The sequence below is a fragment of the Myiozetetes cayanensis genome, unplaced genomic scaffold (genome assembly GCF_022539395.1).
Source record: "Myiozetetes cayanensis isolate MyiCay16 unplaced genomic scaffold, myiCay2020 scf6-25, whole genome shotgun sequence".
NCBI lineage: Eukaryota > Metazoa > Chordata > Aves > Passeriformes > Tyrannidae > Myiozetetes > Myiozetetes cayanensis.
Genome location: NW_026087853.1, coordinates 14163537 through 14183401, shown reverse-complemented (window position 1 = coordinate 14183401; position 19865 = coordinate 14163537). Strand labels below are relative to the sequence as shown.

Sequence of the window (19865 nt, the reverse complement as noted above, 5' to 3'; positions counted from 1 at the left end):
TCATATTACTAGAATTATTTATAGAAATAACAATGGAATTGATTTTCCAAGTCAGTACTGAACTCTTCAGGCTCATGTCCTAAGTAGTTCAAGTCTGGCCTAAAATTTCCATGGGTGCCTGCTCCAGTAATTGTGCTCCTGCATTGTACTCCTGCATCCCATTGCTGCAACTGGCTTTGCTCACTTGGATGTTTATTTTCCAGAGGCAGTTCACTTGAGCCCATGTTGTGGAGTTGCTGTCCTTGTTCCTTATTTAAGCCATACCTGCACGGGACAATCTACCACCAGGCATAGCTGTTCAGAAGCATCTTTTCTGGCACACAGGGCCAAGGCTGGGTTGAGCCCGACAAAAGGGATGAGTGCACAGCTGAAAGAGGGGTTTGTAGTGAAGTCTTCTCTGTAGTGTGGTTATTTAATTTCTTAGAGGAAAATTATGAAATTTAAATTAAAACTTTGTGTACTCTGACCCTCCCATCTTGTCTGGAGACCAACTCTGAATGCGCTGGAGCGTAATGGAGGTCTTGAAATAACCTTTACACAATCAAATAGGAAAATGAAAATAAACAATCACCAAGTAATACAAAAATGTCCAGAGCATGATTAATACCTCCTCTGAAGGATGAGGCATGGTGCCATTGGACACGGTAGCTTATACTCAGTTTCTGGTTTATCAACAGTAGCTGTACTTCAGGTTGTGTGGTTTGGGCTTGTGGTAAGGATCAACAACAGACCTTGACAGAAAAAGTACAGGCTGCACTCAAAAGCACTTTAAGAGCAATCACTGAGTGCTGCTGTGAAATTGCAAGTCTGGTAGCAAAAACGATGTTGATAAAGAAATGCAATGTCTGCCCAGGTCACCTTATTTGACCTTTCCTAAAGTCATATTGAGCTCAGGAAGTGTGAACTGGAGTTTGATATGAAATGCTTGACACGGAGAGTAGGGATTTAGGAGAGGACCACAACTGAAGTGAAACTCATGGCAGCAGTTTAGTTGTCTGGTTAATGCTCTAACTGCTCTGAGCTGTTTGCCATGACACTTCATGAGGACCTAACCACTTCGTACATTCACCTCCCAGTGAACTCTATCGACCAGGACAGAAAGAAGAGTTACACCAGGTATAGAGGCAGCAGAAAGGCAGACCTTGCTCAGGAGACTAAACAGCAATTTAGATGAGTAAAGGTATTCCTTTCCACACTGGATTTTGGGAAGGGTGAAATCAATTGGAACAGATTACTTAAGGGCTAAGATTTCACAGTATACTTTCTTGCCTTTATGTTCCCAAATAGGTGCTGTCTAAAACTGTGAAAGCATGCTTAACCCTCAAAGTCAACTTTGTCAATCATTACCAAGTTGTTTCAGTCACTTCAACGCTGCCATTCCTCCTTCCCAAGCGTAGACAGGGGAAAAAAAAAAACATTTTTAATTATAGACCAATGTCATTTGCACAAGGGCATGTAGCAGTAACAGATGGTAATTAAACTACAGTAATTAGGCAATGGCATGTTTACAGAGGGGCATTAGAGTATCAGGGGTCTGGACTTTGTTCATTTTTGCAGGCTTAGCTCTAAACAAAACTGCTGAAAGGCGTGGTCTTCACATCCCAGCTATTCCGAGGTGAGGACTCTGGGCACGCCTGCCATGATGGCAGAGCTCAGATACAAAGGACACAAATTCCTGCCTGTGTCCCTGCGTGGGTCAGTGGGTTCAAGTACCATGTGAGGGGACTCACCAAATGAGCACGAGCCAGGGAACGGGAGGAAGATGGACAAGGAACAACTCAGTAGAGGCTCTCTATCGGCTCAAACACCTTCAGATGCTGACAATGGACTTGCTTATTGCACTCTGCTGGCACCCTGGCCGATATGGCCAGACATGGTCCACTATGGCAGATTTCCCTGTTTAATTTTGTTAATGTTTATTTTAATACATAATGCTGAGGCTGGATTAGCAGACTGAGAGACCAAAGTACACGTTGCTAACATGTCACAGCCTGGTCAGGTGGTATTTTCCCATGCAAAATGCATTGAAGTTCTGCACAAATGAGGTCATGGGAAAAACTAGGAGGATAGCTCAGTTACTGCAGCGTACTGACAGTTTAGCTCCTTTAATGAGAATGGCCGGTTTGTGCAGATGAACTTTGTGATATGAACATTTTTGTGGAAGTGTTGACAGCTCTTGCGATAGCTTCCTCAGTTTTGCAAGTCTTTTTGCTAACACTCTGGCTGCTGGAATCAGGAAGTAAAATGAAGATAGACAGAATTTTTGATTTTCCAGAAAAAGAAATAACCATCACAAACTGCAGAGAACCTTAAAATTTTGGAAATAGAAAACAGAAGACATAAGAAAACAATCTATAAGAAGATAATCTGCCATTTTAAAAATTAATTTTAATTGCATTTATTTTGGATCCCTTCTGAACTAGAATGAAGATGGAAAAGGTAGAAATCTGTGGTACTGACTGAGATCAGAAAGATGGGATATTTGACTTCATAGCTAAAGTGAATAAACTGACATATGTGCTGGTATTCATGACCCTGACTTCTAAGATGAATCATTTATTTGGGTAGCACTCACAGATTTTCATGGGAGTGTTTCTAGAGTGGGCTGGATTAAGCCTTGAGTGATTTGATTTGACCTCATAGATGACCCTGGTTTAGGCAGGGATTTGTGCTAGAGACCTCCTGGGGTCCCTGCCAGCCTCAGGGATTGCACGAGAGGGAACCAGCCAGTGAGACTGAGTCAGACTGTGGGTAAGCTTGCAGCAGACAGCAGTTCTCAGAAGGGGTGCCTCAGTAGAGCAGCAAAAGCAGTTCCCATTCTATAAGGACCATGCTCTTGGTGAAATACTGCTAAGATTTACAGAAGGATGGTGGTGAAAAAAACAATAAAACATAAATATTTCCTGTGCTCATGTCTCTCCTGTGATCTCCCCAAAACCATAAGTCTCCTTTCTTTGGTTCGTTCTCCCCTTGTATATGGAGAAAGAGAGAATGTGCTCAGTTTATTTAATCAGTGCAGATTTGGAGATACCTCATATCAGGTACCTCAACATATTTGAAAAGGCCCAGTAATGTCCAATGGATGCAATTGTATGTCCCTTACTGTACTGGAGAGCTAAGCTTGCTACAGGCAGAAGTAGACTTCATCATGTGGCCTTAATAGCACTGCAAGGTTCCTGGAACGTTTTTGCATGCAGATATTAAAGGGACTTTTCAATTGGAGAGGGACAAACCAAGGGGTAAGTGTACATTCCATCCTTCCCAAATCAAACCTCTCAAGACAATCTCTGGCTTATCAGACTGCAGGCAGAAGGGCCCATCAGCAAGTATATTTGGTTACATCTGTTATCATTGGAATGGTACCACAGTTCTTTTTTAAATGGTCACTTCAACCAAAACAGTTTGGCCTCCTTCAGTGAAAGCCCTGCAGCTTTCAATGCGGGAAAGAAGAATTCTTAATTCTGCAAGCTAAGGCATGAAAAGCAGGGTAGGACTATTTATAGCTTTGATTTCCTCTGAATAGATTAGAGGCTGAACCTGACGTTACAGAATGAAAAGATCAAGGTAGTCCTTTTTTTGGGTTGTGCGGGTTTTTCTTGATACCCTGTGCTGCTATTCAGCAATAAAGCAGACAAAGAGGAGACTGCCTTGGCAGCCACCTCATGAACTGCCCTGGAGACTTGTCTACCAGCCAGGAAGGTCATTAAGCATCTTGAAGTTTACTACAGAATATACCTTTACTGAATATATATATAGTATGTGTGTGTATGTGTATATATATGTATGTATATGTATACAAGGCAAAAACATCAGTAGTCCCAGTAACTAGTATTTAAGGTACTGTAGCCTCATGAGCACAAGTAAAGTAGTGGAAAAGGGTGTGGTCACTTTCTGTAGGAGAGGCAGGAGCCAGGTTTTACGGGGGTTCAGGTTGTAACTTCGTGCTGACACTGCTGTCACAAGAAGAGTTCTTGCCATTCCTCATCTGTCAGTTGCTTGTGTCCGTGCCCTCGTGCCCCTCTGGTCCCTGTCTCATGCAGGTTATAGCTGGGAAAGAGTAAGCAATGTGGATGTGAAAGCAGAAGGGTGTGGTGGGGCAGTGCTTCCTTAGAGGTGCTACCTCTGAGATACTGGGTTATGTGAAATAAAGTCTGGAAAGAAGAAAGTGATAGGGGACTGGAGGGCCTGAGGGTGACTTTGGGAAAGTTGAGTGGCAGGCTGGAGACAGAGGTCTGAGAACAAGGTGGAGAAGGGCAGTAGGTGACCAAGGATGGGGTCACATCTTGTAATGCTGGATGACTGTATGAGCCTCCAATGTGCTCTGGGCAAAGCTGAAAGGAGGCTGACCATGGAGGCAGGAGCCCATCAGAGCTGCTTTGCTGTGCCAGGAGATGAGGCTGCAGACAGTGGGAGAGCATTCTTGGGATGGGTGGGAACTCAGTGCCAAACGGTGGCCAAATTGCCCCACAGCAGCCAACCTTACTGAGGCAGAGCATCATTGGCAGTGTGCTGAGCAGCTGCCCTGTCTCCACCCTGCCATGCTGAATTCAGCTGACTTTTCCCAAGGAGGTCAGTGTCTTGACACTGATTTTATAGCCTGAGGGCTGAGGCACAGGTTGCTAAAGGAGCTCGGCCAGCTGTGCATCACCAGCCCTGAACAAGCCCAGCTCCTGGCAGTGGTGTATTTACTGGGCTGCAGGAAGGCCTTTTGCCTGCCAGGCTCTCAACATTGTTCAGCACTGAGGTACCAACACAACTATTCAGTTTTTGGTATGCTCTCTATGTATAGCCTGACAGGCAATTCCACTGCTGTACTGTGAGGAAAGTCAGTTTTTCCAAATTACTTTAGAGGAAAGTTTCCCTTTATTGTTGCACGATGGAGAGTGTGATTGAGGCAAAGTAAGAAACTGTTGTCAGCTCTGGGTCTGATTAGCCTGAAAAAAGCAGAAATGTGCTAGAAAAAATAACAACAGTTATCAGCACCCTTGGGACAGAAGATCCCTCTTCCATTCTTTCACCAAAACTAGCTGATTACACCTCAGTTAAGGAAATCATACATTTCAGCAGCAGAACTTGTCCAAGACTACTTTTTTTTTTCAAGGATTAGCCAATTGATGACTAAAATTTTGTGTATTTTTAGCAGGGGGGACTGGAAAAGCTGAATATGTAGTTAACCTTGGGGTTCAAATTTTAAGGAGTTTAATTTCATATAAGGAGGCCTCTGGGCATGCAGCTAGTATCCTATTTTCCTCCTGTTCAGTGCAGCAGACACCTTACCATTAAGGAGAACAGACTGAGGAATGTTGTCTTTTAATATGGTTCCTGTTGCTGCCTACAAGATGTAGAGCTACCCTAGTTATCTTCAGATTAGCCTCTCTCAGTCACAGATGACAATTTGTCTGCATCACCCAGGGCCCAGCATGGGCTAGTTTCCTCTGGTTCTGCATGTTTCTTATTAGAGAGAAAAGTCTACCATCACCTGTGCAGCTTCTTGGCAAGAAAAACCTACCACTGGGCAAGTCTGCCCCGTGGTGTGGGATAGCTGGGCAGCTCTGCCCCAGCCCTGGTCTTCAGCTTCGGGAGTGCCTTTTTACTGCTGCTTTCTGCTGGATCTCATCAGTCTCCACAGGCAGGACCAGGTCAAAGGCCACCTCTGTATGGGCTGTAATAGGGACACGAGAGACATTATCTTTGTCTCGTATGCTGTCTGTGGTTTGATTGGAGATAGAGACTGAATGATTTCTAGTCCCCCTAGACATTCTCTCAAGGTCAATCTGCCTGCCAAGGATGAGTTTTCCTTTATCCACACCACTATTAACCCTGAAAATCGGGTTAGAGTCAAGGAGTTCCCATTCAGGAGACTCCTCTGAACGAGGAGCCCAGAATTTTGATTTGGCAAGAACAGTAACCTAGGTCCTGGGGGATATTGTAAAACACGGTATGAGGACATATTTTATAACCTGTTGTGCAAGTTCATCATTTCTCTTTTAAACGCGACTTACACAAGGGAAACAGAAAGTCTCACCCACCAAGTCCTTCTCATTTGAGCCAAGTTCCACATTGCTTTGTCACACTGCTTATTTTAAAACATAAAACACTTTTAAAATCAAGACACTTAAAACACAAGGCACTTGTGCAGCTGCTTTTTCAAAATGTAACAGTGCCAGGTTTCCGTGTGGTTTCCAAGTTGTTTTGGAAACATTCTGGTTGCTCATAGCTGATGGCTTTTTTTTTAATTTATTTTTATTTTTTTATTTAAACTCTCATCCTGAAGAGTTACCTCCCCTCTCTCCATACAAACACTTTCATTTTTACTCTAAGCTTTAAACCGATAGATTGTAGAGAAAGCCTGTTGGAAAGAAGCCCTCAGGGTCTTGTTAGCTTTGTTAATCCTTACTTTGGATTTTTTTTTTTTTGGCTTATTTTTCACTCCCAAGGGGCATAATGCAAAATCTGTGTGTAATCAGAGCTAAAGACTATGCATGCTGTTCCAGGATAATATTGTCTTACCCTACTCTGCTTAGTACCTTGAACACAACCCAAAAAGCTTACTGGTTTTAAAACAGTTACTCTAAATCAGTACCCATGATACAAGTGCCCTTGTCTCGGTGGTTAAACTAGAACAAATTACAATTTTTGTCCTTGGACAGTGTTTGCTATCTGAAGATCTTACAGAGCTTAATAAACAAGAGTTTAGACTTGTAAATGAGGTAAATAAGACATTGTTCAAATGAGGGCATTAAGGACCTCATACTTTGGCCTTTGAGTAGGACTATCAAAGTCAGTGACAGTAAAATCTGTTGACTCAGAAGTGGGAATCAGAAGAGCTTCTTTCATCAGGTTGGCAATTAGGTGAGATTGCAGCTCTAGGGAGCAGTAACGTAATTTTTTTTCCTTTTTTTTTGTCCACCCTATTGGTGTCTGCCATTTCAGAGTGGATTATTCCCTTTCAACACTCACTTTTGGAATGTGTCTTGTTTGGAAAGATCTTTCTTCCTGGAAGTCTCTAATGCAGAATGTAGTTCTTGATACTGGATGGCTTCCCTTAAAGTGCTCAGAAAACTTCCTTTTTCTATATGATTAACCTCAACTCTATGGTATTTCATGGTGTGTCTCAGAGCCAGAGAAACAGACTTTTCTCCAAAGTAAATGGGAAAAAATGTTTTTTAATTAAATACATCTGTATGATAACATACATTTTTCACATAAGGATTCATTCTCAAGATTGTCCATACGACTCTAGAGATTGTTGCTAAAAACTAAAGCCCCAGAATTTCAAATCATAGCATTGTTTCCTGTTATATGAGGCATAGGGGAGACATGTCTGAATGCTTCCTTTGCTTCACAAAGTTCTACTGCAGAAATTTGCCTTCTGAAATCAACTTACAGGTGTATATATATCCAGTTTGTTTTGTCAGCCATAGCCCTCAACCCTGACAGTCTGAATGGGCAGCTGGGCAGCGTAAATCTTTTACTGACATTGTAATGTTCCAGTGGGTGCTGAATGACCTGCAAAAATGTGACTTCTCCAGCAATGATCCTAGCACTGCCTCAGCTGCTCACTGCATGGACCACATCAACTGAATGTGTTATCCTGCTCGGTGTTCTTGGGAGCCCTCTCAGTCCTCAGCGTTTCAGAAAGGCCATGTTTTCCCCCATATCTCTGCGAAAACAGACCCTGTGTGGCTACATCTAAAACTCCACATTCAGTCCTTGGAAGAAATCCCAGATGTCCCCAGACTCTGCCTTAAGAAACAGTGGAATTTCCACAGACTCTCAGGTGTTTACTCCATACCTGGAAAGGAGACGTAGGGTGAGGATCTAAGAAGGAAGTCAGGCACTGGAATGGGCTGCCCAGGGAAGTGGTGGATTCTCCGTCCCTGGACATATTTGTTGAGACTGGATGTGGCACTTAGTGCCATTGTCTAGTAACTGTGGTGGTAGTGGATCAAGGGTTGGACTTGGTGATCTCTGAGGTCCTTTCCAACCCAGCTGATTCTATGATTCTATGATTCTATGATTCTATGATTCTAAGAGCTTTGAAACAGAACAGCCATTCTCTAGACTGTGCTCTGCTCTTAATCTGTGAAATAGCTGCTCACAGGGACACTTTTAAGGAATGCACTTGAGGAGATGTGACAGTTTTCTTTCAGCTGGGTTAGCTGTGCTTGGAGTACCTGTGAGAGGCACCCTCCCAACCCCTGCTGAAACACTGATCACAATGAGGAAGAAACAGAGCAGCAAAATGCCTGTGACACGCTTCTGCTCAAGCATCCTACAGCAGAGACAATGTGGCCAGGCAGCACCAGGGTTTTATGCTGAATTAAAGGATAAAATCTTAGTGGACACCAAGGTGCTGCCCATCTGCTTGGGTGAATGTGGATGAGCCAAAGCACAGTGGGGCAGCCAAGACCCCTGTGCTATTAGATTGAGGACAATTCCTTTTCTTAGCACCAGAATATGCACAAAGGGAAACAGTCATGTCTACAGAGTGTCCCCTGTACTCAGCCCCAGCCTGAGAAGACCACAAAAGCCTACGGTGTGCTTCTTCTTTAATGGCGTAATTCCATTCTGTACAACATAATTATGTTTTGTGAAAAACACAGTTTAAAAATAGATTTCTCTTACACTCTAGAACCAAGCTCATTAACACTTTATCACTTTCAGAATTCATTAGTTCCAATTTTGCAGGAATTGCTATGAGCAGTGATCTTTTTCATCATGGCCAGAAAGATTAAACTCTGTAGGAAGCCATAAAATTGAAATCCTGTGAGAAAGCATGAGTTGGATCCACAACAGGAGACTCTGGCAGAGGTTCAAATCAGAGAAGTTTCAGCTCTTCACTGATGAGGGGAAAAACCAGAAAGAACTGACAATTTAATGAAAGAGAAGAAAGACAAAATAGATATAGGTTGACCAAGACAGTCTGAAATTGTGCAACCAAAAAGTAAACTACAGCATAGACATCAGATGGAAGAAGCAGAGGCATCAGATCACAGAATAAATAAAAAGGCCTTGAGAAGAGAAAACAGATTAACAATGACAGTGTTTTACAAGAACACAGCACTAAGAAGGCCACACAGTACTGTCCAGAAGGTCATCAAGAAATAGCACAAGAAACAATGTTGGGGACAGAGAGCAGGAACTTCCAAACAAACAGAGCTGCTGCAGAAATGTACCACAAACACACTAAGGACTTCTATCAATGTAGTCTAAATTTCCCTCTTTAGCAACATCCAGCTCAAGCTCTTTCTCTAAATACCATCATGAGCCAGGTGCATGAATAAGGGCCAGAAGGAGATTTGCATGCTGGAGCAGTGAAACAATAACCTGAGGGAATTACATCACACTCTTGTGAGCTGCTGTAAAGCACAGCAGGTGGGACAAGCGCAGTGTATCATGCCAGACACAACAGCCTCAGCACTGGGGCTACACTGCAGCCTCTGCACCCACACCCACTGCAGTCCCTGTACCCAGGACTCATTCCCAGAGGCAGGAAACTGCCAACCTGCAACAGCTAGGAGTGTCAGTTTCTGGGAGTAGGAAAGTTGGTAACCTCTGCCTTGGAGTGTTCCCATCTTCACAGTGAGCTTTACTTGCTGAGGCTGGCAGAAGTGCAGGAAAGGTGTCCAGTGCTGCTCACTGCAAAGGGCAGTGCAAGAAAGGTCATGGCAACTATGGTATCAAACTGGAGACTTAGAGAGAAGCATCTCTTGTTTGGAGACCCTGGATTTATAATCTGAAAGTACAAATAGAAAAGTGGAATTGCACCCACGATGATGAATCTCACATTTGCCAGAATCTGGAAAAATTAGAGCATCAGTAGAACATCCAATCAGGACTTCTGAGGATGGTTGTGTTCTCAGCAGTCCTCTATCAATGTAATGGCTGGAGAATAGGGAATTCATATCTTTGAATTCAGATGTTTCTGAAGGATTACACAGATACTAGAAACAGTGAATAAGACTAATATTGCCATTAGAGAAGATGCTGAAGTAATTGGGTCCCATGAGCCTATGTAAGCAGGAGGATGGAAACTGGGTTGGTTTGTCCATGTGACCAGAACAATAGGAATAGCAAATACAATTCTGAGGGGAAAAATCAAAGAGAAAAGGAAGGCAGAATGCTCAGGGACAGTGTGACTCAAAGACATCTGCATTTGGATGAAGAAATGATGGGAAGATCTAAAGAGTAAAGGAAACATGAATACAGATTCCAGTCAGTGCCTGAAGATGACACTCTTCAGAGCATGCTGCTGTTTTAAAGGGAAAAATGAGGCAAGTATAAATATTTATAGCAGTTCGTAACCTGGCCGTGTCGTGTTCACTTACTGAGTTGCACGAAGGACACAAAACAGAGTATGCTCAGCAATGAACCACTAACTCGTGTTCCTAATGCTTCTGTCACCCATTAAAAAAAAAAAAAAAAAAAAAAGAAGAAAAAATTCTTATCTCTTTGTTTCAGACTTCTCAAAATTGCCCATTTCCCCTTTTATTTCCCGAAGGTGACATTTTTCTATGGGCTTCTAAATATCAAGTAAAACTTAATATGATGTGGCAATATGTTTTGCTCACAGAACCCAGCCTACTTTTGCTCATGCTTTTGATCACTTTATTGATATTCTGCCAGTGTCATGGGGAGATGTAAGTATTTCCTTGCTCTTCAGGTGCCATGGGTCTGTTTTATGAGCCCAAGAAAGGTGACTTTTGCCTCTGCAGTTTTCAGCAGGATTACAGCAGTCTGGCAGATGTCTGTTTGTAGATTCTGCAAAAGTCATGAGTTCCTGTAAATGGCAGCATCACGATCCCTCCCTGAGCAGCAGTGCTCATGTCAGTGAAACATCCCCCCAGGTACCCACAACACGTCCACAGCCAGAGAAAAGTACCTCTTCCTGACTGTCTTCTCAGAGCAGGGTGCCTTGAGGGCAGTAATGGCACTGGGTGAGCCATACATTGTCCCCAACAGTCAACAGAGCCCTTTTAGCTGTACAGACTTGCTATTTTCTGTGCCTTTCCAAAACCCAGAAACGTGCAGCAGGACCCACTTAATGGTCTCCACAAGTGAATGACAACTATTCCCACAAGAGACGGTCCTGTACCAAACCCATCATCTGCCATCCAACAGCAAAGCGTTGGATGCAGATGATCATCTGCAAAACATCAGTAGTGTCAGCAGATGTTTAGCTAAAAACAGATTAAGGAAGAAGCATTATGGTTTCTCCCAAGGAAGACATTCCTCGCAGGAGATTGTGAGGCTTTCCCCGTGGGTGCTGTGCTGTGAGTGGGTCCAAGCAGCCACAGTAGACCTGTGCAGGCTGCGTGACACTGCCACTGTTCACAAAAAATTTTGGGCTGAGTACTGGTCCTGATGGTGTTAGTACCTTGAGTAATGACCTATCTAAAGCTCTCTTCTTACTATTCTTCCATCTATTCTTGCTTGTTCGCAGGCCACCCAAAAATATCCCATGAGAGGTGTAGGTCTCTGTATGATGAATTCCAGCCTGCTGAGAAATATGCTTGGTTTTGTTACCTCCTATGACCTCTCAGAGCAGGGACAGTCCAAATTATATATACCACCTGCTGAAAACTTCTGTCCTTAGGCTCCAGCAGCTTTTTGTACCTAATCTGCTTTAACTGTATAATTCCTGGTGATTTGTGGTGTTTTATGCTATTTAACTATATATATGAGGAGGAGAAGAATCTGTACGGTGACAAGGCACTTGTGTGTGGATACTCCAGGCTCAGACTAATATTTTTTTTTGTCTAACATTCAAGCTCCAAAATGGCAGAGCTTCCTGGCACAGAAACAATCAGTAGTTCAAATCCAAGTGATTTGCTCATGTATGTGAACATGAACAGGTGCAGCCTGCTCTCTTATAGGCACCTGCAACTCAGGATGCCAAAGTGAACATGTGGTTTTTAACAGAAAAAAGTGCCCTTAAAACCAGTATCTCTCCAAAGGGCTTTATTTAATTGTTGGAGATTTGAGTGAGTTCAGACTCTTGGATTTTAATTCAGTCTCTAGAACAGGACTGAGTTTTGTCTTTATTTTTGTTTTCTGTGTCAGAACTGCAAAGCAGATGCGTTTCAAACTACGGGAATTTTTCACGGTAGATGTTTAATGAAAACTCCATGACTGAAACATGATTCTTATTAAGGAAAAAGAAAAACACTTACCAAACATGACTTTTCCAGTTGTGAAAGAAGAGTACGGGAAAGGCATTGTTTTGCTTGAAGTATGTTTTAAACTCCATATAGCAGTATGGTATCAGTGCGTACACTGAGGTTAATCTGTTCATGCTGATACCACACAAACTGATGTTAGGAGTGACTTCTGAGAATTACATGGCCCTTGTCTCTTTAAAAAAATGCCTACATTGGTGTATTCAGCTCAAAATAGCAACTTACTGGGCCTGGGCTAGGCTAAAGGGAGAAGTAAAAGGAGGAAATGCCTTGTTTGGGGAATGAGCTATGAAGCTGAACCAGAGACAATCTTGAGCATTTCCTTCCAGTGGGATTATCCACTGGCTGGAGAACAAGAGCCAGTGCACAGAGGCAATGGAGAGGAGAGCCAGGTGGATGCCTCCCTCCTGCAGGTGCTGGAGGCCCTGCTTTGTAGGGGACTAACAAGGAGGCAAGCATGGCAAGGATCTGGAGACATTTCCCATGGCTGTGAATCATGGCTGACTGAGGAACCTGAGTCACAGTAGCTGAGCTTCACGTCCACAGCTCTGAACTGTGGCCTAGAGAACAGCGAGAAGGAAGATGCATAGCATCTGTGAGCACTGCCATGGGGGTGGGAGCTGGTGCTGCTCCCAGGGACTGCCAGCATGCTCCCATGCTGTGAACAGTGTGACTCTGGGGCTCCAGTTCATTACAATCAGTAAGCGGGCATTTCTGAGGAGCCACCGCAGATTTCCTCAGCCAGTATCTGTTCGTGATGGTGTGGTGTGTACAAACAGGCATAAACACTTTGTGAAACTATAAAACTAAAGCAAAGATGAACATGTCTCTCCTGCAGACCCAAGTCTTTCTCTCTGCCTTAGGTTGTCAATCAATGTGAAACTTTCTCCACCGTCCAGTGTAATTTTTTCTATCTCAACGGCCAAAAGCTCTATAATAACATGTGAGATTTGGGCTACACAACGCCATAGCATGATGTTATAAAGGAGGTCATCATGAACAACTCTGCAATGTGGTATAGATTGTATTTTGCCACTTAAAGGAGAGTGCAGTCACTGAATAACACAATGGGAGGGAGAAGACAGGAGAGATACAAACAGGCTGCGCTCACAGAGTCTGCATGACCCAGGTCAGAGCCCACACACATAGTAATGAAACAGTAATTTCTTTTTTTTGTCTTCAAAGCACTTTGTCCATCCAGACCAAACCAGATTCCAGCATGGAGAGTCACAAGGTCAGCCCCATATGCACTGCAGATATGCACATCCTTAGAGACAGATGGGCTTGTAACAAACCCTTTGGCTGTGACCTGAGAGGTTTTCTTCCTTCCCATTGTTTCTATTAGTGTCACAATACTCTGATATCTTGAGCTAACTATTCAGAAAGCCAGGCTATTTCTTCTTTAGTGTCTCCCTGAAGAATCTCATTGGGTTTAGCCTCATTGCATTTGAAGCCAGTTCCTTATGCTTCTTCATATCAGTCTTTTCTGTTTTTCACCAGTCCTGTACCTGGAAGGATCTGTCCTGGTATTTGAGGATGTCTTCAAACTGGTTGCCTTCTACTGTGTCAGTAGGTGAGTTGGATTTATTGCTTCCATGGCATGGTCATTTTCCTTTCCCCTCTGGATCATCCTTTCCCAGTATCCAGCCACAGCACAGACCCCACTGTTTCCTCTGGTACCCTCTAATCTGCCAGACCAGGAGGCAATATCCAGTGCTAGTATCTACAATAGGGCCATATCACCCAGTTTCTAGCCAGGTACACCATAATCACAGCTATCCCTGCTGCTGGAAGCTTTGTCTGAAGAGGGTCAGTAGGGCTGCACACACAAAGGACAGAAGCACAGAACTGGGGCTGGGAGGGCAGGGAGGAAAAAGGGGCCTGGATCAACCATTTACTTAAAGCAGCTTTCAGCATCCACACACCCCTGGTAGCAACTTAGCAAACCTGCAAGTGGACTGTTGGCTGTGTGAGACACAAAGCACCTAATCAACTATGGGGAATCTGTCAAGGAGAGTAGTCCTGAAACAATGAATGTTCTTTAGCCAAAATTTAAAAATAAAACAAAGTGCTTGTTTGCTCAGCACAGAAATACCAAACATAATGGGCACAGAGGTGGAAAGATCTGTAAAATAATTTTCATTAGAACAAGGTTTGATAGCAGCTGATGAGTCTGCGTAATTAAACCTATGTGCCTGCAGTCTCCTCTAATCTCTGTCCTTGTGACAAGCACACTGTAGCAACACCTCCACAACCTACTCACCCCATCTCTACTGCAGCAGGCCTGGTTTTGAGTTGGATGTAGACTTTTGACCTCCCCTATATAAACTTAGATGACTCTTAAAGAAGTTATTTCCTTTTAAGAGGAAAAAGCAGATTCAGGATATGTTTACAAAGCAGTTGTGTTAGTCACTTGGTTAGGTCATGTAGTGGAACAGTCTATTTACAGTGTGCTGCAGCTTGCCCAGACAGTCATATTCACACTATTTTGGAGGTTGCTTCTGCAGCCAGCTGAGTTTAACTCTGCTGGGCCACGACTCCTACCTGCATACAAGAGACCATGCTCTATCTCACCCTCATCAGTTAAAAGACATTTAACCATCTAGTTGTGTATAGACCCCATGGAACAGGTGTAAATTAACCAAATATTTCTGTCATACCAAAGCAAAGAAGAGCCCAAATGCAAAAATGGCTTTGGCTTTTCTGGTCAAATAGCTGATGAGAGGGAAAACATGGTCACTTCTGCTTTCCTGCAAAAACAATCATGCTTAAGACAGAGTCTCAGAAAGAAAGCAAGCTCTTCTGTTAGTTCCTGCTACAGATGTTATTTCTGAGTGTCAAATACACACTCAGATGGTTCATGCAATTTCCAAGGTCGCTGTCAAAAGACAAAATAAAAAGGGAAAAATTTCCTGAGAGAAGCAGATAATAAAAAGGCACTGACATACTATTTGCTGGCAGCTTGTAGGAGCTCTCTGTGATGGTGAGTGGAAAGGCCAGTTCTTGGGGATGTAGTAAATAGCCTATGAATAGCTGGAAATAGCTCATCAGGGCTGACTTTCTTTTTCTTCTCAAAAGAAAGTTTGGCCTGGATAGATTACCTCAGATCATAACACCTTGTAGGTAACAGGTGACTGGGTGGCTGGTCTGCAAGCTGCTACCCTATTAATAAAACCAGATTTTTTTTCTATTAGGGCAATGTCTTAATATTGCCTGATTTTTAGATGTATTTTTCTACCCCCCAAAAAAAATTTTTTTTAAGGGAACTATTTATGCATATAAAAATAACAAGCAAAGAAAGCAGAAGGTTCGTGGATCCTCTTCCTCTTTTAAACCTGGTATCTGCCATGAAAAAAGTAATAAGCCAGAGATCACATCAGTTTATGTCAAACAAATGTGACAACAGAGTGCTCTGTTGGTGCACAGAGCACCAGTGCACATGGAGTACACAGTGCATCAGTAAGATCTGTCTCTCTTAATAAGGGCAAAACCAGCCCCCCTGCATTCCTACATCAACAGATTGGGCCTCCCTGGGTCTGCAGTCATGTGCATTTTTGGGATGAGCATTTGTGTAGCAGAGACCTCCTACTCACAAGACCAGCTTTTCCTGTAATAGTTGCTTGCATTTTATAGAACATTTTGTTAAACTTTTTAGTGTATAAAATGATCCTGCACCATTCCTTGCTACCTTTTAGAAACTGGCTTTTCTAGTCCTTGTTAGAATGGGAATTGAGGCAAGAACAGGTTTAGCAAATCGTCACTGGGCAAGAGGCACACCTGAACACTTCACTGCCAGTCCAAGAGCTCCATTAAACTACTTGAGACTCAGAGTGTGTTTCAGTGAGATTCAACTCACATTCTCTGAGAAACTGGATCTTTTTTTCAGTAAAAATAAAGCATCTTTCCAGAAACCAAGCAGTCAGAAATCTCAACGGTATACCTCAGAGTAGAGGGATATAAGTGTTTTTTTAGTGTCATACAGTGCTTCATTACTGTCTGTTCCTTCACTTAGGGGTTACCTTTCCCTAGGAGGAGTTTTCCTTCCCTAATCCCTCTGTGTCTTGCTGTGTCCCCATGCCTTAAATTTACACAGATTTTTAGAAGAGGAAGCAGAGTAGGGAGAGAGGGGTAAACTGAAAGAAAAAGGACTTCAGACCCTTTCCACATGAAAAAGATTGGCTTTTCTAATTATAATAATTACCATTTGCAACACCAAACCTTTCATGGGAAGGTGTTTCAACCTTTGTGACCTCCCCTGAAGTGAGAGGCATTCCTGCCGTTTTCAGAGAACAAAGCCAAGACACAGTGATTAAGGCAGTGCCATGGCATGAAGCATCGCCCCAGAAGCTGGTGATCTCTTGTGAAATCAGAGCAGCCCAGGCCAGCAGCAATGTCCATGATGCCTTACCATCCAGGACTTTGCAGAACAGGGCTGAAATTGTAAGCCAATCCAATCACTAAAACCAAATGAAATCTAGAGTTCCTAACAATTACGGGGTTTATCTTTTTGCTGTTTTTTCATTGTGTTTCTTTTTACAGAGATTTGCTGCCCTTCACCCTGAAGCTGCCACAAGCAATATTAGAAGCCAGGAGCTTTCAAGACCTTGAAATTATTTCTAGTCTGGGGATAGGTAAGTCCCTCAAAGCAACCAGAGTTTCACTCAGACTTGTGAGAACAATGGTGCCTTACACAGATATAAATGCAACTGGAAGACAGATGAACTATTGTCTTCGGAATATCTGAGGAAGTCTGAATACAAGAGGAAGATGTTTGTGACCTTCAAGTTCATAGAAGGATTCTGAAAAAGAGGCCACTTGTCCCTGTAGACATAAACCTCCACTTGGATCTCTGTGCAGGGAGTGGGACCTACAGTCTTACTGTGAAAGCTGGGGCTTTCAACAGCTAAAACACGGCCCATTCTCTCAGGATAGCTTACACACGCTGGAAATAGCTGGCATCTGAGCTATATGGAAAACACCTTTGCAATTTCCCCTTCTGATGTGTGGGAGCAATACTGATGGAAGTGTGGTATTTTTGAATTTTGATATTTCTGCTTCCTCTTGCAAGATTTCTAGTTGGTAGAGAAATGTGCATCATCCCAGCATGTTCTCTCACCTCTCGCTAATCAGATACAAAAAGGAACATTATTTTTAGTGACAGCACCAAACAAGCAAATTGTAGATAAGATGAATAAAGTTATAGAGGAAGGAAAAGCAGTTTTGTTGACTGAAGGAGGTCTCCTTCCTATTCCTTTCCATTTAGCACACTCCACTTGAGACAGCTGTTACAGTTAGCCTCTCTCCTGCTCCTTTGCTTTTCAGTTTTCCCTCAGGTGTTGAAAATAACCAAATAATGGAGAAAGTTGAAGAGTTAGCTCACTTAGAGTACTCACTAGAGCACCCTGGGCCTTTAGGGGTCTATTTTTGGATCTTCTGCATCACACCTCCCAGAAGGCATGGGCATACCCCACTGGTTTCAGTTCAGCCAGCTTCGTTGAATTTGACCACCAGATTTGCCTCTAACATTTCAACATGCTTTATTTTGAGTATGTTCCAATTTGTCTTGAATATTATTGCTGAAAAAAAGGTACTTTACAACTTGAGATTACAAATTGCGAACTTAATTTTTTTATAACAAGTCTAAAAATCTGTATTAAAATGTAGGAAGTATATCATCTAATTTGAGCCATCAGAGGATATCCTGATTCAGGTAACAGTTTCCAGAAAATTCTGAAAGGAAGGATTAGTTAAAGCACAAGAACCAAAGCAATGCTGGTTGTAGTATTCCTTCTTTCCTATACTGGTGGTCATAAAACTGGTGATGCTTGGAGGCTGGTTTTGTCATGGTATATTGCGTACTGGGAAAGTTTCTGACAACAGAAGAAAATCTGCTGTTGTGTACAATTTTCCTGGAAAACAAACTTCCTGGAGTGCCATGCTGTCTTAGGAAAGTCAAACAGGCTCAACTACTGAGTAATGCTGTTCACTGCCTCCTAGAACAACATTTTGTGGGTGCAAATAAGTACACAAACAACAAGTGCTGCCCAAAGTGGCATTCCTGAAGGAAAGCTAGCACTGTCTGAAATTCTCAAATGTTGCCTTTTACTAATTTCAAAGTGTTATGTGTTTCAAGGGGGTAAAAGTAAAATGTCTTACTGCAAGCTAAATTGTTCCACAGAGGATCTGGCTGTTCTGCATGTTGTCAAAGAGGATGTACTCCAGGCCCTCTAGTTCTGACCTTGCTAGTACAGAAGGCATTTTAGCAGAAGAATTAGCATGATTGCACTGCACAAAAAGAGCACATACCATCACAGACATGCCAAAGAGTCAAAGAACTTCTTAATTGTCCCTCCCAGGGTGTAAGCTAAGGCAAGAGCCAAGGTAGCAATGGAAAATGATCAAATGGCCTTCCCGGCAGTATGAGATTGTGTCCGTACTGGGAAACACCTACTCTGAAGCAGCTGTGTAATTCTTGGTAGGACTACCTCATGTGGCCCTTCTCAGTCTGCGTGGAGCATTGCATTTTCATCAGTGTCTTATCGTGGCTACTACTGAGAAAAATAACCAACTTCCCTTTTGTGGGTTGGTTTACTCACCAGTTCTTCAGCCCATGAAACTTCACAGCATTATATTCTGACTTAAAGAAGCAACTTCCACTGTCTGTCATTTGTTGATACCCAGCAGAGTCAGAGCTTTTAAGGAAAATGCTAACCCAGACAGTCTCAGATGTGAGGGGGTTGGTAGAGTGATGCCAGTATATGCAGTTGCATCTGTATGTCTCCTTCTGAATTCTGCTGTCAAGAGCGCTGTTGTTCCTGGTAACACTTTTATTTTAAGCTTCTTTCTTCTTCTCCCTCTCATGATAGGAAATCTGAGAATAAAACTGTTCTAGTGTCAGCCACCCTAAGAAAACACACTGACGTGCTTATAAAGCTGAATTTGCCATGGACACTGGCCTAGGCTGTGAGAGGATAAGTTGGCAGTTTTATCCTGATGGGAATGGACTGTCTTTTAGTTCACATCTTGAGATGAGAGCTATACCCTGTACTCAGCACTGAGGGTCATTCCACATCTGTGCAGCCCCATCCATCCCCTCTTGGGCCCAGTATGTGATGTTTTGGCAGTGAGACAAGGCCTAACACCAAGCACAAGGCAGAGTTCAAACATTATGTGGCAGCCCTCTTTGTGTCCCCTGAAATCCACCCAGAAGTGTGTGCTGTCAGTGTCAGCTGTGTCCAGGGACCAAGCATGCTGAAACAGTCATTTAGTTATCTGCATCCTCGTGTTTCCAGGATTTCCCATCTTTCCCTTGTCCCTAAATCTGTAGGCATCTGTACAGTCCTCACCCAATGCCTATACTCAGAGGTTTATACCTTTTTCGTTGGTAAGAACACATGGGGTTTACTGGATCCTGTTTCCTGATGCTTCCAGTAGTGGACCCTGGATTAGCAGCTTTAAGAGTGCTTGAAAGCAATCAGACTTGTAAGGCATACAGGTTTGAAACCTCACCTCTGGAGGAAGAGAAAAAGATGAAAAGTGATGCTGAATACTGTTCAAAAGATCTACAATTCCTTTGTAATTTTTAAAAAACAGTTATTCAAAGGCAAATTCTAATATGAGATTTCTGACGTACAGAACTGACTGCCTTCATCTGAAACCACATCTTTCTTTTCCAGTAATAGT

The 19865-nt window shown here is 42.9% G+C and overlaps 1 protein-coding gene across 1 annotated transcript in view; it reads left to right on the top strand.

The window, feature by feature from the left end:
* Positions 1-19865, top strand: part of RIN3 (Ras and Rab interactor 3) — a 67813-nt gene that overhangs the window by 27709 nt on the left and 20239 nt on the right. The window contains exons 4-5 of the mRNA XM_050336907.1: positions 13683-13755; positions 16722-16813. Of these exons, the coding sequence (XP_050192864.1) occupies positions 13683-13755; positions 16722-16813 (165 nt within the window). The remainder of the gene's footprint in view (positions 1-13682; positions 13756-16721; positions 16814-19865) is intronic.